Here is a 25,992-nt window from a genome sequence, read left to right on the forward strand (position 1 = left end):
ATCCTGCAGCGTCCCAAGAAAGTTATCTGATCCGTTGCTTAGCGCCTTGGCATCAGATAATCGTCCGACTACACCCAATCAGCAGCACGCCAATGCCTGCCAAGCTGGGTGCCACCGCTGCATGGAAGCCGGAATATGGCAGGTACCCATACTGTGGCGTTTTCTCGATGGTCGTTTTCTGCGTTCTTTTTTTTCTTTGCTTCCCGTCCGCCTGGGTGTGGATCATGCTACTGTCTCCAGAAAATACGAAGAGCCCACTGGCGTGGGCCGCCTGTCGCTTTGACGCGGGGCCCGCGGGGTGCGCGGCGGCCGGGGTGGTGGTTTGAGACGCGCTCGTTTCGGGATCACGATTCACGGAACGGGGTGATGGTGCTGATCAAGATAAGATCATCAGTCACGATCTATTGCGCAATCGGCAGTTCGATGCTCGACATTTCCACTGCGCTGGGACGACTGATCTAGACCGTTTACGTACGCAAAGTAGGCAAGCGAGGCTTCTCGGCCAAGGAAGGATTGTGCGGTCAGTGGTAAGACTGTGTGGCTTTACTGTTCCTCATGAACTTTATTTCAGTCGGTTGTTCGACGCCACGTTTAGTACATGTGGTACGGTCGCATGGCTCGTTACCCACTTGGCGTCCGTCAGTTAGGGCTGCAGCACCAACACGTCGTAAACGGTTACCCAATACGTAACGCAATACGAAAGACTGTCAAAGCTCATCGGAGACTCTCGGAGATGGGAGCAAACGATCAGAACGTGCGATAGTATTGCAGGAGTCTCTCTGTCCGCCCGAACCTCCGCTCCTCGAAATCCCGCGGAAGAAGCTCCTCCACGCCATACCCCATTAACCCATACCCACTCCTTTCCATGCCTACCTTTTCCCCACCGTTTTCCCCACCAACCCAAAACCGAAAAACGACTCTAGAAAACATTCCCCTTCGTCTGCTGCAACTTCTTAACATTAATATCCCGCCACAACAACACGCACCCCAGCGCCACCGGCATGAACGCCACGCCCGCAATCAGCATGCGCCGCTGCACATACCCATACGCCGCAATAATCGCGTCCCGCGCCGGGCTCCCCACCGGAAACGCAAGCTGCATAGGCAAACTCCCATAAATCATCGCCGCATTCGCCTTCTCGCTTTCCGGCAAATACTCCAGCATCTTCTGCGGCATCATATTCGTCCAGATGGCGCCGCTGATGCTCTGCCCGATCGACCCGCCGATGCTTGTGAACATGCCCTCCAGCGCCAGCACCGCGGCCACCTCGTTGTGCGGCACGGCCGCCATGGCGGCGAGTTGCTCGCACATGACGAGCGTGCCGCCGGCGAAGGCGGAGAGAATTTGGCACATGACGACGTAGCCGATGTTGGTGCCCGGGTGCCGGAAGTAGATGAGCAGGGCGGTGGCGAGGGTGGAGACGGGGACGGCGCAGAGGGCGAGCCATTTGAAGCGGCCGGAGATGCGGATGAGGACGCCGACGAAGGGCGCCCAGAAGCAGGAGCCCAGGCTGTAGATGTTGAGGATGTAGCCCGAGTCGCGGATGTTGAGGTTGTGGACGACTTGGAGGTAGGACGAGAAGTAGAGGTCCCAGCAGCTGTTGAGCGCGGGGGTTAGCGGGGAGAGAACTGATACAGGGCCAGTGGGGAGCTGGCTGCTGGTGATGCTTACTAGAAGGACACGAAGAGCGTGCCGCACAGGACGCAGGCGCCGAAGACGGTGCGGTCTTTCATGTACTTGTACGGCATGAAGGTGACGGGCGCCAGGAAGCGCTCGTACAGCACGAACACAACCAGCAGCACGAAGCCGACGACCAGCATAGCAATGATGTAGCCTGTGCCCCACCTGTTCACGGCGCTGCCGGCCAGCGTCAGGGGGATGAGCAGCAAGCACAAACCGGCAATCAGCAAGAATTGTCCGATAACTACGCTTTTTCGTCAGTATCTGGAATTCTAGAGCTGAACAAGGCACTCACGATCAAACTCCCGCGCATAGTAGTAGAATGACTGGCCGAGGGTGCGGCCGCTGGCGGGTCTGGGAGGTAGGAGGCCCTTCTTCTTGGCGACGTTGTTGTTGTACATGAACATGCCGGCGACGGGCGCAGCGATGAAAGGAACGATGATGGCGAAGCAGCCGAAAGCCCAGCGGAAGGAGCTGTGCTCGTAGAACAGCTGGGCGATGGCGGGACCGGCAAAGACGTTGGCGATGAACGGTGTCGAGTTGAGGCCGTAGAAGATCATCCGGTTGCGTAGCGAAGTCATGTCGGCCAAGAAGATGTTGATAACGTAGCCCATGCCGTTGTAACCGACCCAGTAGAAGACCTGCCGTTTGTTAGTGTTGAGTTCGTCGTTTTGAGGTGGGGGGCGTCGTCTCACCTGAGCAGCGGCGTAGGTCTCGACATTTTTGCAAGCCGCCATCATGATGAGACCGATGGTGCACAGGAAAGTCATGAGGATGAAACCTTCAACACGGCCCCAGATATCGATGATCTTTGCGATGGGAAACTTGGAGACACCGCCAATGACACTAGACAAAACGCTGGTGGTCGAGTACAGCGAATGCAGCATGAAGCTGGAAGTGACGTAGACACCAAGGTTGGTCGTGATTTGCTGCTGCAACGAGTTGACAAAAGAGCAGATGTAGATGCTGCGTTTTGTCAGTACGATGTTTTTATCTCAATTGGGAGCGAACATACAAAATTCCGGTGATGAAGAGAGCCTTCATGGTCCAGGCCTGAGTGATGGCCTCCACACGCTTGACTCCATCTTGAATGCGAACACTTTCCTCATCGCTGCTGGTTTCGGAATCGACAACGTGCTCCTGCGGGTGTTTCTGGTCGGCAGGCAGAGGAGCTCTGGCGCCTTTGTCATCGGAAATCTCGGGCGGTGCAGACATGGTGACCGTGCTCTTGGCCAACCTTTGTCAGTATGCAGGCAAGATGCAGGCCGATGTGACGATCGACCAGGGCAAGGGTGGTCGGTGAGACGATGAGCGGGAGGGCAGGGTGTTGAAGGATGCCCAGCTGTTGTGCAGTGTTATATACGACGTATCCCGGCAAAATATGCGGGTTCTAAGGACTCGGCGCGGCCAGGGCTAAGCGGGTGGTGTAAGTATGACCGGACGAGACTTTTGCGGTGGGTCGCTTGGGTGGCGGCTTGGCCCTGCTGCCGTGCACCCCGAAGTCGGTCGCTTGCCGCATCCCAGGCGGCCCTTTCCGTCCTGGCGAGTGAGTGTGGGGGCTGCCTCGTCGGGATGCTCGTGGAGAAGGTGCAACCACGCCCCGGTCAACCTTATAATAGAATGCCGCCGCTCCCTTGTCTACCCGCTGCTTGTGCTGGCCACTATTAAAATTAGAGGATCAAATAGGTACACGTCTGCTCGTCTCACGCCAAGCAGAACTCGATTAACCGCGCCTCATCTAGAGCAATGCTCCGAACAAATCCTTCCTCCCGGGCGCCGGGCAACGCGCTCTAGCCGCGCCGCCGGGAGTCTCTCAACGCGCCACACGAGGCCGATCGTCACCCACGCGCTCTCTCGCCACGCAGCTCATGCGTCCCGTTCCGTCCACATGGGCTCGCCTCGAACGAAACGCCGATCAACTTCTACAAACAAACAACCTAGTGCAGGCGATCATACGCCTCGTAGAATCCCTCCATCCTCCACCTCCACGCGCGGAACAGCTCGCCCGTCTCATTCTCGTGCGTGACATGCCACCACTTGTCATGCAGCATGTACACGCCGTGCTCGACATCATTCCGGCTCGGGTACTGCGTCTGCCAGACGGGATCCAGCTTCGTCCACAGCATGTTCCCGTTGACCTGGTGCACGTAGTTCAACAGCCCCTGCTCTGGCAACCCGGGGTCGAACACCCCCGGCTGCCCCAGCACCCACTCGTACAGCGCGAATAGCTTGCGGTCCGGCCGAAACACCATCAAGCCGGCGTTGAAGAAGTACGGGTTCGGCAGGTCGTGCGGCCGGTGGATGGGCGGGAAGTCGTGGCCCTTTTCGATCTGCGTGATGGCTGCGAGCAGGTACGACGGCGGTTCGGGCACGGGGCCTTGCACGACGTCGCTGTCTGCCCTGTTGCGTGTGGTGCACTCGCGCACGGCGGGATCGAGGAAGAGCTCATCGATGGGCCGGGTAAGCACCATGTCGGCGTCGATGAAGGCGATCAGCCCGAATTGCTCCATCTCCCACATGCGGAGCTTGGTCATGACGTCGGACCAGCGTGATTCGGTCGGCTCGACCCAGTCGGCCGAGAGGTGGGCGAGCTCGATGACCGTGGCGCCGTCGCGGGTGAGGCGCCTGCATTTCTCGGCGGAGACGGCGTTGGTGACGAAGACGATGAACGGGACGGGGTGGCGTAGTCGCGTTTCGTGCGCGTGCAGCATTTGGTAAATCAGCATGCGCGTGGCGATGAAATAGTTGTCTTCGGATGGGGAGAGTTCGACATCGCTGGACGAGGTGAGGAACGTGGCGAAGACTTTGTCGGCTTTGAGCTCTTTGGAGGTGTTGAGGGTGTCGAATAGCCTCGTTGCCGCGGTGCTGTGGAAAAGCCAAATAGTAGAAAGAAGGGATAAGCAGGCCAGGACGGCTGAGAATCCAATGAGGAAGTGTACGCCCCTTGGAGACCACATGGCGGAGCAAATGATACTACCTTAGTTGGGTTGGTGGTGGATGATAGACGTTGAGGCAAGATCTTATCTGATCCGTTTCCTGCGTTCGACCTCACAACAGTGCCATCCTACCTGGGCCTCATGCAGCGGCTAAGACCTATCCCTACGTGCCGAGTCTCACCATAGCAACTCCGTCCTCCAAGTATCTCTGTTGCGGACTGCAAATCCAGTAGCTTGGTTGACGATCACCCGTGTAGCTCATCACTGTTCCACTTCTCCCTGGCGCTTGCGCTTATTCTTACCAACACTCCATCAAGATTCTAGACAGTGCAAGAAGCAATTCACTAGGAAGCTCAATCGGACTGGCATCATGCCATCAGAATTCTTTCATTGGCCTCACCCCCGTTTGTAGGATTCTGCCTCGCCTATAGCCCAGTCAACTCTCTTCTCTCCAGCCCCCAAATCCTCCAACACAAACTTCTCCATCCCAGATGGGAAGAGATGGCAGCTTCTGTTAGATCCGAACCATCGCCACCGATTCTTACACCTGCCTGGTACGTACGTCCGAGCACGGCCGATAGATTAGATAACTCTAATGAAACCCTCTGCCGAGTTTCACCCCGAGTGCAACCCCATCTCGCGTTATACTTTCTTTAACCATCTCGATTCTGGCACCTGTAGCCGTCAATGGCACTACCTTCCCACAAAATTGGGGAAAAAGCATGAGCAGCCACCAAATGCAACGTCAGGCGGACAGGCCATGCAAGGCACATGTGCAATGTAAGCTGATGTGGGAACACCAGTCTGCTCTCCCTTGCTGACGCATGTCTCGTATTGGTGCAAAAATTTGCTTGTGCCTTGATGCCTCGGTTGCTGCTGAGCGGGAGCTGTTGGCTGCGTGTGCGCCGTTCGTTGCGCTAGTCTGTTTATGGTCGGAGTTGGACAACGTCCGAGCATTCTCGGCGCAACAATATCTGATTGGTTGTGTTCGCTGGTTATGCCGAATATGAAGGGGATTTATGCTCTGCTGTAATCACGGGCGATGGTATGATCCGTGAATTCTTTGCAGATGCTCGCTTCTTTATGCAGATCCAGGTTTTTCGCGTTCAGTGTCTAACCAAATGCTACTCCTCTCTGATAGGATCGAAAGAGCAGATCGAGAGCGGACTGCTGACAATAAATTAATGAATAATGGAGAGCGACAATGCGTCTTATCGCATGCTCCTGTATATCGGTGTCGCCCACCATAGCATTAGATAAGGAATAAATTTCAACGCGCAATGACCGCTTTGTGAATTTATGGTTACACAAAAGGCGCATAAGACATATCGCAGATTCTCTACGTCTACTTTTGGTCATTCAGGGAAATAGTTCCTGACGAGGCTAAATTCTGGGTGGTTGACGCCGTGGGATGCTGTTGGCAATGCTGACTTATCATAAACCTTGTGTTTGCTGCTGTTTGAACAGCACACGTCAAGCGGGTCAATCGACAATACAGCAGATCGAAATGTCTAAAAGGGTAACAGCAATATCTCAAATACGCGCAGATGTAGGATGTTGTTAACTGAATACGCGCCGACGTATGAACTTGAGGCGATTTCGCATCATTGAGTGGGTCTAGATGCATCGCGCTAATCAAGGCTACTCGGTCAGAATTTTATGACATTCTCCACGGAACTATCAAGCGCATTAGCAAGGCCGCGCGATTGTTACACAATTCTAACCATTCGACCGGCTGACAAATGAAATCGGGAGGCTGTTCGTCCGGTTGACCAACACCACACGGGAAGACATTTCGGCCGACGGACAAACACCACAACGCAACACCGATACAACTTGTCCGACTGACAAACACCAAAGCATCAGGCAATGACACTTATAGCGCTGCCAAACATGCCCTCTCCATCGCCAATCCACCACAGCAACAACCCCAAGGGACCAACAGACCAGCTTCCCTCCCCCTAACGCATTTCCAAAGCGAAAGGTTCCAAAAAAGCAACAATGACCTCCTCCGCCCTCAACGTCCTCATCGTCGGCGCGAACGGCTACCTCGGCACCGCCATCGGCCAAGCCTTCCTCCGCACCCGCCCTTCCGTCCCTTCTCCTCCTGCTTCCACCACCACGACCGCGGCCTCTCCTCCTCCTCCACCTCACTTCCGCGTCTTCGGCCTCGTCCGCCGCGCCTCCGCCGCCCGCACCCTCGCCGCGCAAGAAGTCGTCCCGATCATCGGCTCGCTCTCCGACGACGACCCAACCGCGCTGCGCGACAAGATCCTCTCCCACATCGCCGCCAGCAACGGCGATGACAACAGCAGTGAGGGTGGGGCCAAGCCGGCCGTCCACGTCATCGCCATCTGCACCGAGCCAGCCGACCGCGCGGCGCGCGCGAAGCACTGGACGGACGTGCTGGGACTCGTGCAAGGTCTTTCTGCCTCCTCCTCCTCCTCCGCCGCCGCCGCGAAAGACACCGGAGCGGGAGCTCAAGGAAAGCCAACGCGCCCACTCGTCCTCTGGTCCAGCGGCTGCAAGGACTACGGCACCACCGGCCTCCACGGCGAGCCCGGGTTGGCGCCGCACACAGAAGACACGCCGCTGGCGCCGCACGAGCTGGTGCGCGGGCGGGCGGACGCGGCGGTTAAGGCGTTGGAGAGCGCGGGCGGGAGCGGCGGGTTCGATGCGGTGGTGCTGCGGGCGACGCCGATTTGTGGGTATAGTGGGAGTTTGTATGGGGCGGGGATGGAGTATGTGGAGGGGTTTGCGGCGGCGGTGAAGGAGGGGAAGAATGAGGGGGACGACAAGGTGTTGCGGTTCGTGCCGCCGGCTGGGACGGTCATGCATGGGCTGCATGTTGACGATTGTGCGGACGCGTACGTTGCGGTTGCGGTGACGGCTTTGTTTGGGGGTGAGGGGAAGCGGAGGGGTGTCGTGGGCCAGGCGTTTAATATCTCTGGTAGGCGCTATGAGACGCTGGAAGAAGTTGGCAAGGCGCTGGCGAAGGATTATGGGTTTGGTGGCGGCGCGGAGTTTGGCGTGGACCCCGCGGCGTTGCCGAAGGGGGTTGATCCGAAGGGGTCGGAGATCATCTTTGGATGGAGTCAGTGGGTGGATAGCCGGAAGATCAGGGAGGCGACGGGGTGGAGTGATTGGCGCCCGTTGTTTTCGGAGAATGTGCATGCGTATCGGTTGGCGTTTGAGGCGGCGAGGGAGGGCGCGGATGAGAATGTGAAGAGGATCAGGGAGAGAATGGCAGGAAACTGGGGAAAGGAGTAGCTTCAAGGTGCAGGTGTTTGTTGTCGCGGTATAGGCTGCACGAGTGGGGAGAACAGTTGGAACAAGAAAAGGATGGGAGGTCACATCGTCACGTCACAGGCCCGATGACATACACCGCAGAGCAGACTTTTAGTCCTTTCTCAACAGTTAATCAACCATAGTTCGAAGTTGCTATAAAGTATATCTATTCCGGAATGCAGAATCAAAATCCTCCAAAACGTGGATAATATCGAGACTGAGTTATCCAGGGTAAACCAAACGCCACAATGAATCGAATCCATGATATCGTTGGGCACTTCTTTTTGCCTTTCTCCAATGTAGCTATGGGAAGCTTGAGGGACTACTAAATCCAGATATGGCCTATATTCAATGGTGGAGTACAGACAAACAGGCCACTGACCAATCTGAAGTTCAAGATATCTTGTTCTTAGGAAGATTTTGGCGATATCGAGACAGAAGAATAATAAACATCATGGCAATACCGACCTGCAGTAAGATAGCAATAGCCAGGTAGATTTTGGTAACCTCTTCAGGGTCGTCAAACGCAGACTTTCCCCACGCAGAACTAGCTCTCTTAACCATCGAATGGCCCAACTCTTTCCAGAACTTGGGCGGGGGAGGAAGGGTAGCATTGCTTGCTCGGCGGCAGTCAGCTGTTTTCAAAGCGCCCTTGATTCCATTAGTCTCTGCTTTTAACGTGATCTCACATGCACGAACCTGATCGGAACAATACTCGATGTAATCCTTCATGGAGGTCCAGATGGCAAATTTGTTTGCATTGACTGCCACCCACAGGCCAAGCACTGTAAGGACTAGTGATGCGAGGGCAATCGTGATGTTTCTAGTAGGCCACCAGCTCGCGATGATTCGTCCTACGTTTGGCAAGTGGACACGAAGCCTCTTCCATGGAAACGGTTTTTTATTCGACTCGGAAGATTCCGAACTTTCGCTGGGTTCTCGGTTGTCGGTGTTGCGTCCTGCTGGAGAGCTGGACCGAACGTCTTGTGACTCTTCAACGTTGTTGCGGCCTAGCCGTATGTGTTAGGTTTGGTCGACAATTGCGTCATCTTAATACTCCCACCTGGGTTTCTGGCTGTTCCAGAGGACGTTGGCTGGCTTTCCATTCCAAATGTAGCGTAACAAACAGAGAAAGGGCTTGACTGAGCTAGGCTTGGTACTTTTTATTGAGTGTTTGACGGAGGATCAAAGCTACGCTTATAATCCTTTTCTTTTTCACAAAAAGCTCTGCGCCGCCGCCACATTTTCACTCTTTCCTCACTCTCGCTTTGCATCACATGCTAACGGGTGCAGAAATAGATACGAAATATGGATGCAAACCCCGCTTCTGACGTGCATAATCTATTGAGATGGTTGCGATCGCTTTTGCTGTGGCCAATCTTCACCTCACTCTGTGACAAGGCTGAACAGTGCTGCGTGGTGATACGTGGAGAACCCTTGTCCATCTCAGCCCCGCACCTACGAATTCGGCTTTTCACCCACCACCCCACCTACAAGCCATCTTCGTTGACGCAATCAAGGCTCAGCCTCAAAGCCACCGGTGGGCAGCAACATAATAAGAGGATCAAGCCAAAGACATGCTCAATCACAGACAGGCGCCGTGGTATATGCGACCCGCTTACGAAAAGGCAAATTAAGCTGCTTACAAGCAACCATCGGAAACTCGGATGATGGGCCGCTGTAGTCAACTTCCCAACCCCGGCCTATCTTCACCAGGGGAAATTACGAAACAGGGCCTGTTTGGCGCCAAGAGCCCTACATTTATGTACTTGGCTGAACCTAAATACTGTACAATGAAATAAATCTCTGACCGTCAGCTACGAGATATGTCTGCAAAGCTTGTGTCTTATTGCACACCTTGAAGAATTTCGTCCCTGCTGTCAGTTTCCCGGTAGATAGTGAATGGGTGCGCAACTCTCGCCTGGTATACAGTAAAAACGACTAATATATCTACTCACATAAGCAGAGATGCTAATCACGTGATATTCTAATCATAAAGTACCCCGCTCTCTTAGACGAGGCGTAAGCGGGTAGAATACGAACACCAGGTAGGCAACAATTATCTGGGGGAAGGGCTTGATTATCTGTTGACCTTGCACAGGAAGTATGGAGGCGATTTACTCGTCGCCGAGACTTAAACACAGCCAATCTTTCCAGGATACCACGTCCTTGCTCCAGGACAGAGATCTGCAGTCTCAGCGAAATCCGCGCTTGTCTCGAAGGAACACAATACAATCCTCATTCAAACCACAGCTGCTTTTCAGTCATGACTCAAATGGCACCGCAGTAACGACAGAATGGGCACCGCGAGTCATAGACTGGGGCACTTCGTCGACGTTAAGACACGATTCGTACCTTGACGAATCAAGCCCGGACCCTGTGGATGTTTCCAGAATCAACTGCCGTTTCTGCCTCGCCGTCTACGACCGGTCACAATGGCAGGAAAGCTCATGGTTCCATTGGTTCCATTTCCACAAGCCATCAACAGATGCATGTACGACTCTTTTTCATGGCGAATGCTCTGCCTGTTCTTCGTTTGAGGAGGATGCTTCGCATAACCTATGCGATTTCTGTAGCCATTTACGCCTCCGCCATCTTCTGTCATGTACGCCTGAAAGCTTCGTCATAAAACTCAAGTTTCCCGTCGAGGATATTGCCATCAAGGACGAGAGTTGCCTATTCTGTCGAATGGTCAAAACAGCCATTGATAGATACGGTGACAGGAGATCTATTCTCAAAGTGGTTCAACTGGCACGAGTTCCGGAAGATCTCGACAACGCACTCATTACACCCGCTCGTATAGAGCACCTCGGGACGATAGGGGTACCACCAGTACCGACCATCCTGGCGTGGGATCCCAGTGTGAATCGAGAAGGAGAACCGCGTCCGAAAAATATTTCCGATTTTATTACCGATGAAACCTGGAATATAATGAAATCTCGGCTCGAGCAGTGTATCACGGACCACTCAGGATGCGTATCAACTCACCCTCGCTCTGAAGTATCCGAATTTCGGCTTATCGACGTTCAGAGGAGATGTCTCGTCAAGGCTTCAGTGAATGACGAATTCGTCGCTCTCAGCTATGTCTGGGGGAAGCCAACGATGGCTAACTGCCTACAAGCCACGCGATCATCGGTACCTTTCCTTGAGCAGGATGGCAGTTTGACTTCTTCAAACTTACCGCCAACGGTCGAGGATGCCCTTCACGTATGCGCTCGACTCGGTGAGAGTTATCTATGGGTAGATCGGCTATGCATTGTTCAGGATGGGGATAGCATGCAACACCAGATTGATCGAATGGCTACCATTTATTCGTCTGCAAAATTGGTCATCGTTGATTCCAGTGGCGATTCTGCGGACTACGGTCTTAGCGGGGTGAGCAGAGGTAGACAGGTGTTGCCGAAGGCCACTACTATTCATGGGTTAGAGTTCCACTCTGCCCCTCTTGCTCGACCGGAGACAGCGCCGTATTCCGTTTGGGGGTCACGCGGCTGGACGTTTCAAGAAGGCGTGCTCGCTCGGAGGAGACTCTTTTTCAGTTCAAACCAAATCTGCTACGAATGCTGCTCCAACACTACGCATGAAAGCAAAACCACAGACCTCCGGTATCAGGCCAAATGGAATAGGGGGGCGAGAACCGTCGTAGATAAGAGGCGGCCCGATAGAGATGGATTTGGTATCCTTTTCTCACTCTATAGTGAGCGCAGGCTTACTTACCAGTCGGACGCCTGTAATGCTTTCTCTGGTATCATCGAGGCCATTTACGGAATTGACAACTCGTGGTTCGGGATTCCACATCCTTGTTTCGACGAAGCACTCCTGTGGCGTCCAATACGCAGGTCTCCTATTTGGCCAGGGCTACACATACAAGATTGCAGCGAGAATGTCAGGTTTCCAACATTATCGTGGGCATCTATTTCTGGGCCGAAAGCGATGGATATCAGGCTCTCGTACGGGTTCGGACGGTCGTTTTGTGGCACTCTAGTCTCGTGGACGAAATCATCTCTAAAAGGTACCCAAACAATACGCTCAACTGCACCGACCGGACTTTCCGACGACTGGCGAGAAGCGATGGCGATTGCTTGGACCAACAAATGCATCGAGTCAAACTGTCAGGTCGGACTTGGAGATTTCACAACCCTCCAAGACTACCGCCAGCATCTCTCCAGCAAATGGCCGACCTATGAAGAATTTTGGAACAACGCGTTTGGCATGACTGCTGACTCTTCCAGCACCAGACAGCTTTTCTCTGATCTCGATCATGCCGTAGCGCCAGAACTACGGAGAGAATTGATTCTGACTCGCGCACAGTGTGCAAGTTTTGAATTGGATCTTGGCAAACTATGGAGCGTTCAAGGGGGCGCAGCCACATTGTCTATACTAGACACTAAGGGACGCATAGTGGGCACCCTATGGCGTCGCGATCCACGCGTGCGAAGCAAGATAGAACCCTTTCTTGCATTGGAGAAAAAGTATGAATTCATTGCTGTTTCTGTTCACCTTGACTACGCCTTGCCCCAGAATCCGTGGGGATTTGCTCATTTGGCAGACATGGATCTTGATTATACGGAGAGAGCTTTGCGAGCGTCAGAAGGGGGGATTCCGCCGAGATGTTGTGTTGCTGTCATTCTGATCGGGCGAAAGGGATTATTGGCGCATAGGATTAGTATTGGCTACATTTGTTTGCGAGACTGGATCAACGCCAATCCAGTTTTCAAGGATATTATTTTTGAGTAGTTGTTGTCTTCATGATCTATCGTTAAATTGATCAAATTGAGGAGCATGGCGACAATATCAATATCTTAAACACGGCGAAAAGCTGATAACAAAGCCGTCACCAAGCAGAAAAGGAAAGCAAACTGTCAACGTAGTTCGAAGAGTGGATTCATACTTTGCTTATGTTATGTGGGCTAATTCCCTTAGTCTCTATGATTCAGTCCCTATAGGGCTCATCAATTTCATCATTTCTTTCAACATCCTCCAACAGCGAGTGAACTCCGTGCATTTCTTTGCTCCATTCAATGAGTTTACACAGATCCATGATAATTCTGGCGCCGGTTATAATCCTGGACTCACATTAGCTTCGGCTCAGCATTTACTTGAGGAACACCATACGCGCTCACTACAGCCATATACCAGTCGACATTCAATGGCGTGGTAGAATTGTGCCGCACCATATTGCTCGCATTTGCCAAAGCAGATGCAGTAATGATGTCCGCGATGATCAAGCACAGACTGAACGCGACCCCAATCACAACAGTGGTCTGCCGCTTCAAATGGCGCTTCTCGGTCGTCTCATTCTGATTTGGGTCATCCAGTTCAGAAAGCTTAGCAAATAGGGCAGCGCTCGAGATTGTTCCAATCATTGCCTATATTACAAGAAGCGGTGAGTCAGTACGGTTGGCCATCCAGAGCGGCCCTGCGCATTAACTTACTACGGCTGCGGCACCCCAGGGGGCCGCGTGGATGTATATGCTCGTGTTGAAACCCTCGTTCAGGCCGATGTCTGTCCCGGCGAACGCAATGAAGCTAGCGACGAACATACAGGCGTAGCTTGTGACGCATAGGCCATGTGCGAGTTTCCAGAGAATCGGGTTCGACATGTTGTGCAGGAAGTACTGGGGTGCAAAAGAGAATTTCTTCGGATCGTGTCTATTGGGCGGTCTCTATATCGCAGTGAGCGTCCTGGGCATTCCTCTAACCTGGTAGTGCGATTGATATAGCACAGTAAAGATGGACTCAGCCTCCTCTTGTGTGACTGGGAGATGACGTGGACGTGGGCTAATGAAACAGAGCTTATCCGAAATGGGATCATGAGGCGAGGTGCGACAGTCGACTTGCATTCCATGGTGACCAAGGTGGCGACTCGTAGCTAATGCAAGATTATTGATGAGACGATAACCCCCCTCCCAACTTATAAGCTTTTATCAGAACGCGAAAGTCTTTACATGATACTATATTTACCTAGACTTAAGTTTGCAGTTTCTATTGATGTTCTCAATTCGCTATTGTTCAGACCCGTGGCGTGCCCTAAGCTTATGCTTGTTGTTACCTAGCTGCTGTATGCCCTTGCATTCATACGGAGCTGATTTGAAATCAAGCCCTAGCCTTGTCGTACAGACATCTGCTGAAGGCATCACTCTTAAGTACGTGTAAGCCGATGTCTGCCTGGACTTGGCGTCATTCCACCTTCTGACGACTTTGACTGCTTTGTTAGGAGCGGAATCCGTGGTGGCCCATCTGAATGGCATTTCTCAAGAGATTTCTTCAACTGTTCTCAGCTCCCCCACTGGACAGCACTGAGGTGCAAAAGGATGACGACCTGCAATACAAATGCCGGAGTTGCCGGTACACGCTGAAGAATCTTTTCGTCGCTCTTAGAGACTTAGAGCTTCAGCAGCGGTTCTTTGGAAAACCTTTAGGTCCGATCCGGATCCATGAAAACTACCAAGAGCTCGCTGCATGTGCACAACAGTGTGTAGCGTGCCGCACCTTCCGAAAGGCGCTCATTCTGAAACAACCCACTACCGAAGATGCTGCAAAGCTTGAAGAAGCAACAGAAGCAGTATTCGTCACGCTTCTCAGAGAACCGTCCACCGACGTACTGAGGCTTCGTGTCAGCATTGGCAGGCGTCGTGATGACGACCATGCATCAGCACTCGTCTCCTGCACCGCCTCTAACGATATCACCTCTCCCGCACTCCACCCCAACCCCCGCCACCCCTCGGTCGCACGCGAAGCCAAGTCCTGGCTCGACGCCTGCACAGCCACACATACCGAATGCGGCAACCTCCGCTCCTCCACCAGCACTCCCACCCGCCTCCTCGAAATCCTCGCCGACTCCCAATCCGTTCAACTCATCCACCCCAACCAGCACCGCACCACCTCTTCAACCCACTACCCATACGTCGCTCTAAGCTACTGTTGGGGCCCACCACCTTCCGACCCCATCCCCGCCGCCCTCGTCCACTCCACCCTAACCACCCCCGCCAACCTCTCCGCGCGCTCTTCTGCGCCCTTCCCGACGTCCACCCTCACACCTACCCTCCGCGACACCATCGCATTCGTCGCGGCCCTCGGCACGCGCTACATCTGGATCGACGCACTGTGTATCGTGCAGGGGCCCGGCGGCGACTGGGAAACCGAATCCGCCAAGATGCACGAGGTATACGGCAATGCAGCTTATACGCTGTGCATCGCCAGTAACGACGCTGCGACAAAGCCGCTCTTCTCGACTCGCACCGCGTGGAAGTATGACAATGTGCCATGCCGCCTCGCCGGTTCCTGGTGGATCGCTGCGTATGAGGTAGGGGTGGAGGAGGTGAGGAGGAAAGCGCCGCTGGCGAAAAGGGCATGGACATTACAGGAAGAAAGGCTCAGTCCAAGAGTGCTGTACTGGTCGGGGCAGCGGATGTATTGGTCGTGTGTGCGGGCGCGACGGGTGGAGATGGGGAGAGGCTGGGCCGGGGAGGAGGGGAATAAAGGAAGGGAAATGAGACGGAAGCCGAAGGTATATGGAGGGGAGGACGGAGATGGAGCACAGAAGGATTCGGCGCAGGGCTTTTTGGAGACGAGGAGGAAAGATTCTGGGGAAGGGCTGCATCGCAGTTGGCTAGAGATCGTGGAGTCGTATACGAGACGCCAGTGCACGAATGCGGGGGATCGGTTTCCGGCGCTGTCGGGCCTGGCAGCCAAGTATTTGGAGGTGAGGAAGGGAGATGAGTACCTTGCTGGGCTCTGGAAGCAATCGTTAGCAGAAGATCTGTCCTGGTCACCTGCTTTGATTGTTCTGGACGATAGCGGAGTGAAACCAGAGGCACCGTCATGGTCATGGGCCTCGTTGCCGTTTGGCGTCGGCGCTGATTGGAAGGCGTTCTCGGCAGCAGAGGAGTTCGAGATGGTCACTGGGCGGTCTAAAAGAAAACAGCAGCGCTCACTCGTTGAGATTGTCAATGACGGGGCCAAAGTACAATCGCTCCACGTTCGCGGCAGACTGCGGCTTTTCAAAGATCCAGGATCAGTTTCCATGGCGTGGTCCGATATTAGCCAGACAATTGACGGCCAGGAGAAATTTTCATTTGCAATTAGCCCGGACACCCCCATTAACTCTGTCGATTTGGAATCAGGCCGTGTTCTTACATATGAGGCTCTGAGGGAGGAAGTCATTGGCCAGCTTGATTACTTTCAAGATGCCCACCGTATAGATGACGAAAATTTGGCCATCTTCTGTCTCGAAATCGGCAGCTCAGTGATGCTACTTCTGGAGCACTGTGAGATTGATTCCGGATATCGCCGGATTGGAATATCTCGTGGATACAGAGTGGACTTCTTCTTGGGAGCTGATGTGACTGAGCTCAAGTTTCTCTAAACAAAAGGAATAGGAAATAAAGATCAGAGGGACAACGATTTCCAGTATGCTTGGCACAAATCGGGAACGCTAAAGCAAGATGGTCCACACCGTTCCCCACAATCCATAGGGTGCTGCAGGCAATAGCTAGCGCGAAAGTGGCAGAGCCTTAGAATGTAGCGTGAGTATGCCTTAGTTCTTCACTTTTTTCCGCAATGAGAAAAAAACATGTATGTTTACGACTGAGCTTGGTTGTAAGAAGGAAATTGCTGAGCATACAATCAAGTTCTCAGGCTGTCACACAACCATAAGCATGGATGAGTTGAAAAAAAGGAGTGAATTTATCTATTCGGCCGATAAAGAAGGTTCTGAGAGTACTAGTACGAATACTACGGAAAAGACCGACCCGGGCTTGGCAATTTCCTCGAGGTGATTCAACATTCCTCAGCAGCTACAGCCACAGCTGTCGCAGCTCTTGCCGCAAGGAAACTTTTTTTTGCAGTCATTCCATTTAGCGCACGTGTGCCACGGGCCGTAGCCACCATTACTAGCAGTCCAGCACCATTTGCCACCATTGCCGCATACCTTCCAGCAGTATCCTTTCGTGCAGCCGTATTCCGAGTCAAACCAGCAGGCCCTCTCCTGGAGGTTGGAAGCATTAGTGGATACGACCGTAGTGTCGGCGGAGTCGTCCATGGGCGCGAAGGATGTTCCCTCGAAGGGGCGGTTGTGGCCGAGAGGATGATCGGCACACTTGCGGACGTTGCCGGCACGAGCGTCCTCGGGGATGTCGTCAAGTGACATGATGCCGAGGTTTCCACATCTAGCGGCAGAGTCGTCGGGGACGGCGACGGAGAAGACACGGGTGAAGGCAACCGCGGCGAAGATGATGCCAACGTTGAACTTCATGTTGGGAGTCTGAATAAAGTTAGTACAACGAACGAAGCTAAGAGCAGGGGCTGTTAACATGGTGGATAGGACTGGCAGCGGATTTCTATCGGTGATGTTGTTTCGAAAAGCGCACTGGAAATGGATGGAGAATGAGAAGAGTCTGCGGGAGACCAACTTTTATGCTCTTCAGAGATGCTGTTGGCGTTGTCAGTCAAGATCGACGGAGGTATCGGTTACTACTTACTTTTTACGCCACCAGATCCTGCGTCGATCGCTTCACGATCTGGTGTGATAAGCGCTAACCTAAAGCAGTTGCAACTGGGTTGATTGTTTCATTGCCAAAACGTGTACGACCTAACATTAGCGAGAGCACTTCGCTGCGTGACCATATGTTTTAGGGTAATATTTACGGCATTATTTTAGTGGCAGTATGCAAGGCGTTTTTCTTAATACCGCCTAATGTTAAGAATTGTACCTCGCGATAATATATATTGCATTCCGATATCTATACCATTGATTGGATTTATATCTTTGATCATGATGCTAAGCGTAACATCCTAAAATCCATACGTTTCGTGTACCCACGCTAATGATCCACCTCTCTGAACACTGGCGCAGGCGGCCTCGCATGATTGGACCATGGAACAGCATGATGCTCATCGAAGAACACTCGGGTCCGGTCCACCTCCTTCATCCAGCCGACATATCGGTCTTACAAACCCATCGGTTGCACGACTAATGAATTTGGAATGCCAAGTAGGCTACGTCAGGCGTCACATCAGTTCTTGCTAGATTCAAGCAAGCCACCTAAAGGCTTTCGCAAGTCTTGCTTGGCATGAAAGCAGTGGACGTGAATGTGGGGTTAATATGGTATAGTCTCAGCCACAGCTTTCAATCTTGGGGGCCAGTTTGAGATTCTCGCCAGTTAGGTATTGGCCCGCTTGTTCAGTACAAGAAATTGATATTCGGAACACTTTCTTTCAGGATCATGGCGTTCAGAACAAAGATCCCACATACCATATCTCAGCCTCATTACGTAACTTGCTTACTCCTATGATCCAGACAGAAATCTCGGGCTTGATCGTCACCATCGGGATACTCGAGGCTAGCTTGTTGATCTTGTCGCGGCCATACTGCTCCTTCTGCGTCATATGTGCGCCGTCGTTGGTGCTGCGCGCTAAGCTAGCCTTCCTGCCGGGTAGCGCATGCTTGCTTTTCGAGGGGAACCGAGCTCGGGTCGATGCCTGAAATGCCATTTGGCGCCTTGTTGGTGTTTGACTTTCTTGTGAGCTTAGCATAGTCTAGAGAGTAACAGTAAGTATTCTGTATGCTTCACGGAGGCGGTAGCCGTTACATGGGGTAAATGTACCATTTGGACCTTATCTGGACCTCTACGCCACTGGTCAATTTCTGCTCGATTGCGGTTGCTTGGCTAAGCTACAATAGGTAATGGATACTCCAGTCAGACCTTGCATGTTTTAATACACCCCCTCCTACTCCGTTGAGTCATGCGCTGGAACGATGCACCAAAGAGTTTACGAATGTATATTCCTGTCTATATAGATATCACTTGTATGAGATGAGAAAACGCGGCTACGCAGAAGCAGGGAAATTCTCGGATTGACCAAGAAATGGTATACGGCTACACCCTCTTCGCAGCCGGTAGACTGATAGTTTTACTAGTTTTACCGGAAGCTCAAATCCTTCTTCGTGACATCCTGTCCCATACGGACTCCCGTGTCCTCCAACCCCAGCCTGTTCCTCCGCCTATTCTCCGCCTAACTAAAGAGCGTGCAGAAAATTGTTGCGACCGAACGCAAGCGCGGATTTATCTTTGGGGTAATTACCAAAAACGACCCGTATTTGATGCGAAAATACCAAATCCGACCCTCCAGCCCAAAAGCGACCCCTCTACCAAAATCCACCATATTCAACGCGTCGTACAAGTTTAATAATACTAGAATCCTTATTTCTTTTTTATTATAATAATAATAGCCGAGCCCAGAGATATCTACTATAGCAAAAAATAGACATTCTAATAAGAGGGTGTTGAGTTGTATAAGTGGACGGGTCGCTTAGGGTCGCTTTTAGGCTAAAGGGTCGGATTTGGTATTTTCGCATCAAATATGGGTCGCTTTTGGTAACTACCCCTTTATCTTTTAGCTCCTGTCACGGGTAGCTACAGTAATCACCGTGACATAAATGCGAAACCAACAAGTATACATTTGCTTCTAGATAATAGCTTGTATTGCCTATATATTGTTACTCGTCAGGGAGTTTCCATAGCATTTTCCTTGTTGTAGGGCCATGATATTATTGGCGCTTGCCTTCGGTTATAACTCCCTTCTATGCGTTAAAGACCGAATCGTCATCAGCGCTCGGCAACTGACATCGGACACCTTTCAAGCGCAGCACAGTCGCGCTCAGATTCGGCTGCTGCTCGATTTGCTTCGCCCTACCATTGTGTGGGCGTGACGGTGGAAAGGAGGGCACAGTACCTGTTGCCGATTCTGACGTCGTCAATGTAAATATACACAGCCTTGCATGTACAACCAGGAGAACTTCCAAAATGTGCCGTAAGGTGAGCTTAAGCAAGGTGTTACAGGATGATAAGAGAGGAGATGCTATATTTAATGAAAACTCGTGCATCTACATGTGCTACTTCTGCACCCGTTATATCAAACACTGCTGTTCTTTCTGCCTGCGCTGTGATTCCCTCAGTCTTCGAAAGGCTCTCCCAAAAAGAATGGCATCATTCTCAGCGCCGATCCAGTTGAAGTACTGGCTATCAGGTTCAATTTTGACACTTCGAAGCCTCCTGGCCTGCTCCAGCCTCTCTGCAGCTGTAGGAGGCAAAGACATGGTATTCCGCTTTCTCTTTCCCCTCTTGGATTCATCTTCCTTCTTTTTCGCTGCCTTGAGCAGCTCAATGTGCCTTATTCGAGTCAAGTCAGACCTCTCCTTTTTCTGATCCGTCAAATAATCTTGTTCCTTCCTGGCTTTCTCCGTATTCTGCTCCTCATTCATCGTTTGCTCTTCCATCTTCTCCATGCTTTGCTCCTTCAATAGATAAGCTTTCTTTCTAGATCCATCTTGGGGGGGGGTCTGTGAGGGCCGTTATGAGAATCCGGACAATAGGATAACCCCGTTCTTGCCACTTTTGAAGCTCAGTCAGAATGCCCATGCGGTCTGACTCAAAGCCGTTACAGAACCAATGGTTCGGGTTCGTACTTTGAATGGCGTCTGAGATTTCAGGATCTTGCTGCCGTTTGATCTGCGAGTGTACGGATCAGGATATTAGCAAGTAACCTCCGTAACAGGCTGGCGGAATATGAAGATATTTACCTGAACCGCACAAAGTATGGGTACGTCCTCATTCATTTCGAGGCCTTTAGTTGACCCTCTAAAGGCAAAAAGAGCATCGGGACCCGCTCTGGTGCTAGGGAACCAGAACGTACATTCCAAATCCTTCCCCTCCCTGAGCACCCTCATCCAGTTCCACATGGTCTTGGTGCGTGGCCGATCTCTTCTGGTCTCCTCCTGGCATGCAGTGTATTTGCCCTCAACCAGACAAAGGTTGTCAGGATCGCAGTTGAAGCGCTCATCAAAGCGTTGCGAAAAATCTTTCTCCACGAGCTGCCCAACGTTTTCTCCCCGTCCGACCAAGAGAGGGAGCAACTTGGTCTGGAGTTCCTGTGACGATTCTGCAGAAAAGATATCATCGCTTCGTACGTGACGCCCAAGAACCTTTTTCAAATGCTTTTCAACTGTTAGTGAGCGTGACTGGGCATCTGGTGGAATGAGTTTACACTTACCCGCGCAAAGAGCAATTCTGCTGTTTTACCAGTCGCACTCTGGTTGTCTTGTCCCATGTAAAAGAGTTTGTTAAGCTCCTGATCGTACTTGCTAATACTGCCCTGCTCTTCACCTTGCTTTTGCTCTTGGAAATACTCAATTGCCGCTTCGACCGCAAGCCTCTCCTTCAGTACCACAACTGTTGTCTTGCCCTGATTGGTCGAACCTCGCTCTTCGACAAAAGCAAAACCTTGTTCAACCATTTTTGCACTTTTTTCCGACTCGAATACGGTGCTTTGTCCAAAGAGGTCGCTACGGATAGCTAACCAGCAAAGCTCGTCAAGCAGTTTGTTGTGTAGCCTTTGTTGTCTTTGGAAGCTTTCGCGCATTTCCTCTTCTTCTTTTCTTGTAACTTCAGGCCCAACATCCATCGACTTGGAGCAAAATTGCTTGAACTGAGTCAGAGCTTCGTCAAATGCCCTCCCTTCTATGTCTCTCAGTCGATCTTTCAGACCTTCTTTTGCCTTGGATACAACCAATTCACAAGACCTTTTTATCTCATCGCTCGAGAGCTTCCCAGAATCATATAGATTCTTGATTTCTTCGAGGTAGCATACCGACCATTTGTACCTTCCACGTAAAGGTTTGGCATTTTCTTTGATTTCTTTGACGATGGGGTCCGGAACAGAGTCATTCATCCATTTTTGGTTTCCAAGGAGCTCGTCGAAGTCCGTATCGCTACGTATGATGCGGAAGCTTTCCTTGAACGAGATCTTTAGGTCTTTAACGGCCTTGTGAAGCCTCTGTAGTTCCGCCAAATATGCCGTTATTGGCGGCATTAGCTTTGGCTGGTGCTGTCTAATGGCTTCAATGGACCTGTCGACTTGCAGAGCTGTGCCTGAAATAGCCATCGGCCATACGGTTCCGAGGTGAATCGGTAAGCGTGCGTAACCCAGAGCTTTTTGAACTTGAACCATCATATAGCCTAGGAGCGGAATGGGCTTAGAATTTCCGACTGATTCTTGAAGATCACACTGAGCCTCATCTATGCAGATGATGAGTACGTCACGTCCAATCTTTCTCCAAATCTTCTTTTCTAGTGTTTTCTCCAACCTCCTTTGATGAAATCGCGCTACACGGAAGAGCTGATTGAATAGATCGTCAGAACCATCAGCGCTTGTCTGCACTTTAAGCCAATCAGCGGGGGTGAATTGGACGTTCAACATGTCGGACGCTTCAAGCATCATATGCAAGATCTCAAAACGTGTACTGACAAGGGCCTGCATTCGCTCGCTCCCTAGCCACGATTCGTCGATGTTGACATATCTCCGGGCAGATTTGATGTCAGCGAACCAGGTTTGGGTATCTCGTGATGCTCCAGAGCGGTGGGGCCTGTAGTGCAGCTCATCTGAAATTGAACCGGATTTCCGACTTTGTTCCGAGCCATTTCGTTGGGGGAAGTTGCCAGCGAGAAGGTATAGACCCCAATGGTGTTGCAAAAGTGAATGGATGTAGCGGGTCTTTCCACAACCTGACGGTCCGACAACAATTTGGATGCCGCTGAACGTTGATCTGTTGCGTTCATGGTTCTGGACTAGGCCTCGGAGAACCTGCCCGGCACACCTTTTGCAATGGTTTTTGGCTTTTTCCAAGGAGCGATTCATGGCGATCCGGCAAAGCGATCGGAAACCCACGACCATTGGCACATATGGATGTTCACGTCTCCATGGTACAAGCTCTCCTCGAGCGAATCGGAGAATAGAATCAACTGAGCCGTGAGCAAGTCATCATGAATCCATGTGTCGATGCAGCTTACACTTCTCTCTAATGTTATCGTAGTAAAACTCTTCACTATGATGAGCCTCTAGACGCTTCATACACTTGGTAGCGAGGTCCTCCAAAAAGGGTTCAGCCTCTGATGTGTCACTTAGAATAGATGGCAGATTGGGTTGGCAGCTAACACTCTTAGGGAAGCTTCTTGGGTCACCGCCGTGGAGTTCGAAAAGCAAATCCACGGCAAGTGGTCTCCTCCCAGAGACTAATGCGTCGTCGAGATTTGAATAATGCAGAAGTCCGTCTAAGATTGAGTCAGTCAAACACACTACACTAATTCCCCACCATTTATAATTCATCTCGTTGCTTTAAAGGTGGGTAGGCTTAGGAGCACATACTGTAGAGTTCTTGAAATCCTGGGGACTTGTATGTCTCATCTTCGCATTCCAGTACTTCCAAGACAGCTTCACTTTGTCCACGAAAACTCGAGAGCTTAAAATATTTAGCGCGGGACAGGCCTACACTGTGTTCTTGAACTAACATCTTTGTCCTTGAATTCATCCAATTCCTTGAGGCTCGGACAGAGTCGATCACAAAAGTATTCTGCCTCGACCTCCCATTCCGTTCCGCCCTCCATATCTGCAGGATTGGAATCCATAGACTAGAGTTGCGGATAGGAAATCAGCAAGTCTTGAAGACGGTTGGTCCTTTGGGTGATTTTTCGTGGTCGTCTGATTTCGTTCCGGTGGCCCTCGAGATAAGCCAGATAGAACGAGTATGAAGGTAAGGAGGACTTTTCGACGTGTCCCGAGCAAATGCCCCACCTCCAGAAGGGTGATACACAGGTGCTATCCAAGGACCGTGCGTGATACCCTGCTCAGGCCCGATCTAAGTCAGGGCGCTGGGCACGGACCGGCCGGTAGCTGGTGAGTTGAGCGTCTCCGTAGTCGTAGGCGTTGCGGCGCGGCGCGGGCGGCGTGAGGCTCGGATATGGTAGTCGCACTCGTAGTCAATACGTTTGGACAGAATGGCGAATGCGCTATGAATCATTAAATCCAAGGGTCGTGAGACAGGCATGTGTTGTAATGAAATTGGCTACAAGTCTGGAAGGCTGGAAATAAAAGATGGAGAGTGGGGCTCATGTAGGCAGCAACTGCGGCACAGCGCGCGTACAGGGGGCGCCGCGTCAGAATGCCAGCACATCTTTCTTCTTCATACTTTTGAAAGATTCGACCGCATATCTCGGCGGGCTCTACCTATCACATCGTCCGCTCAGACCCAGTCTCCCAGTTCTGAAGCGCAGCGATTCTTCGCGCTAACCGTCGGTTGTTCAACTCTTCTGTATGATTGGTGGCATTGTTGAGCATTGGTCTGATCCCATGCAGCAGTGGGACTCCAGCTATACGAAGCTATAGATTGCCAGAAGAGTTACTTGGTAGATCCTTATTCGCTGGTGATGCGGGGATTCTGAAGGCTGCCATGCGGTGTGGCTGCTGCGGTCGCGGGAGCTCCGTGTATTTCGTTTCGGTTGGAGCCCGCGTGAACATGAGTCTGCGGGTCCATCTACGCATACAGTCCCCTCTTGCGACAATTGGCTAGCGTGGATTTGTTTTTGCTGACGTCATGGGCAGCTGAAGCTATCGTCTGGACGAGAATGTCGACTTTTGAATTCTACATACACGTCCAGACGATAGCTTCAGCTACCCACATGTTACTTTTCTAAGGCAGAGCTGGGGGGCCTTGTTATTCTTCGCGCTAGTCATCGGCTGTGGGAGGGGGCTGTAGTGCCCGCCCTGTTCGGTCGCGGAATGCAGCGAGACTTGTCGAATATGCTGCTGACAACTATTGTAGTACTGTAATGCAGCCGCTCGAGGTGCGATTGTAGCCGTTGATGTAAACCGGGCTCATGAATTATTTTCCGTCGTCTAGAGCCACAAGTAAATCCTTGAGGAGAGCCACATCATCTTTACCGGTGAGACCGTCGTTAGCACCGAGCAGCTGGAGCTGGATGAGCTCGATATTCGTTATCATCTTCGCGACTCTCGTAAACCTTTATCGAGGTCGTCGGAAGGAGAGCAATTTAGGTCACTGTCAATATAGTCAGGGTAGAGAACGGGATTTGATATTAAAAACAAAGTGCAAAGACTAGGACAAATTACAGGACCAATAGAAGATTTATCCACCTCATCTATCATCCTTTTGCATTATGGAGTTGTAGAAGGTTATTGCTGAGGAGATCTGCCTCGGCCCTAAATGATAGCCGTCGCCATGATGGCGTTGCTGCGCCTCTGTCTTCAATCGTTCGATCATGTCTTTCAACCCCGTCACCGACTGAAGATCTTTGACTGCCGACAATGCAGTAGCTATGAGACCCAGCGTAGCATTTTCCTCCTCGGCCACAGCAAACAAGGCAGCGACGGACTCTAAGACGCACTCCATATACATCGCAATTTCTGGATCTGGAGCTTCCTTCCGTGGACTTCCATTACTCTTGACCAGACCACCATCGAGAGTGCAAAGGGAACCAGCATTGATCGTTTCCAAGAGTTTTTGCTGTACCTTCTGCATGCGCATCTCGATCGATGCGCGAAGTAGCCCTATTCCCGCAACGGCTAAGCAGCGAGCGTCCCTGTACCTCTCTTTTCGGATATGTTCATTGTACTCTTGCAACTTGCACTCGAGCAAATGGCCAGTCATCCCCTCCATTCCTCTGTCATTAGCGCCTTGCCACTCTCTCACCCAAATCTACGTCTCCTCCCTGTGCCACGTAGCCTCCTCGTTTAGTAGTGAAGCCAAGAAGATGCATCATCTTGGAAATGATACGTGCATTGTCCTGCACTATGAAGTCCTTACCAAGTGGCGGGGGTGACGAGTATCCGAATCCGATGAGATGCGGCACAATCAGATGGTACGGTAACTTCTCATCCGAGGAATACAGCGCACGAACGTGGCGCAGCATGGGTAGAAACTTTACCACGGATCCCGGCCACCCGTGCAGGAACACGACAGGGACGGCGGCTGGGTTCTTGGAAAAAAAAAAAAGGGGGGGGGGGGGGCTCAGAAAGCGAACCGCATAGGTCTCGCCGTCATCATCCTGAACGTCAATCGAGTACTGCGGGAAAGGATTCAATTCTTTTTCCCATTTCAGCCTGAATTAGTTAAACTGAACAGTTCCGAGTACGAGCGAGAAGGGGCTGCTGACCAATCCTAGTTCATCTGCCCATATTTCACCGCATCAACCAGGTGCGCGAGACGCCGAAGTTGGAAAGAGTTCCGGAGTT

General features: G+C 51.9%; 6 protein-coding genes across 6 annotated transcripts; 2 read left to right on the forward strand and 4 right to left on the reverse strand.

Annotated features, from left to right (window-relative positions):
* Window positions 1-919: 919 nt before the first annotated feature.
* On the reverse strand, window positions 920-2,896 carry LTHEOB_4587 (Siderophore iron transporter mirb protein; the record flags this gene model as incomplete). The annotated part of the gene is made up of 5 exons (XM_035513637.1): window positions 920-1,598; window positions 1,673-1,925; window positions 1,977-2,322; window positions 2,377-2,647; window positions 2,697-2,896. The coding sequence occupies 5 exons, from the start codon at window positions 2,894-2,896 to the stop codon at window positions 920-922; spliced, it is 1,749 nt and encodes a 582-aa protein (XP_035374636.1).
* A 722-nt stretch (window positions 2,897-3,618) lies between these two features.
* On the reverse strand, window positions 3,619-4,638 carry LTHEOB_4588 (Glycosyl transferase family 8; the record flags this gene model as incomplete). The annotated part of the gene is made up of 1 exon (XM_035513638.1): window positions 3,619-4,638. One exon carries the CDS (start codon window positions 4,636-4,638, stop codon window positions 3,619-3,621), a length of 1,020 nt encoding a protein of 339 aa, XP_035374637.1.
* Window positions 4,639-6,618: 1,980 nt separating this feature from the next.
* On the forward strand, window positions 6,619-7,887 carry LTHEOB_4589 (Nad dependent epimerase dehydratase; the record flags this gene model as incomplete). Its single annotated transcript, XM_035513639.1, has 1 exon — window positions 6,619-7,887. One exon carries the CDS (start codon window positions 6,619-6,621, stop codon window positions 7,885-7,887), a length of 1,269 nt encoding a protein of 422 aa, XP_035374638.1.
* A 4,951-nt stretch (window positions 7,888-12,838) lies between these two features.
* LTHEOB_4590 (uncharacterized protein) lies at window positions 12,839-13,508 on the reverse strand (the record flags this gene model as incomplete). The annotated part of the gene is made up of 3 exons (XM_035513641.1): window positions 12,839-12,971; window positions 13,042-13,274; window positions 13,341-13,508. 3 exons carry the CDS (start codon window positions 13,506-13,508, stop codon window positions 12,839-12,841), a joined length of 534 nt encoding a protein of 177 aa, XP_035374639.1.
* Window positions 13,509-14,149: 641 nt separating this feature from the next.
* Window positions 14,150-16,273, forward strand: LTHEOB_4591 (Heterokaryon incompatibility protein; the record flags this gene model as incomplete). The annotated part of the gene is made up of 1 exon (XM_035513642.1): window positions 14,150-16,273. One exon carries the CDS (start codon window positions 14,150-14,152, stop codon window positions 16,271-16,273), a length of 2,124 nt encoding a protein of 707 aa, XP_035374640.1.
* A 430-nt stretch (window positions 16,274-16,703) lies between these two features.
* LTHEOB_4592 (uncharacterized protein) lies at window positions 16,704-18,399 on the reverse strand (the record flags this gene model as incomplete). The annotated part of the gene is made up of 5 exons (XM_035513643.1): window positions 16,704-16,715; window positions 16,838-17,170; window positions 17,319-17,338; window positions 17,388-17,446; window positions 18,161-18,399. The coding sequence occupies 5 exons, from the start codon at window positions 18,397-18,399 to the stop codon at window positions 16,704-16,706; spliced, it is 663 nt and encodes a 220-aa protein (XP_035374641.1).
* Window positions 18,400-25,992: the final 7,593 nt, after the last annotated feature.

Source organism: Lasiodiplodia theobromae (genome assembly GCF_012971845.1).
Source record: "Lasiodiplodia theobromae strain AM2As chromosome Unknown scaffold_12, whole genome shotgun sequence".
NCBI lineage: Eukaryota > Fungi > Ascomycota > Dothideomycetes > Botryosphaeriales > Botryosphaeriaceae > Lasiodiplodia > Lasiodiplodia theobromae.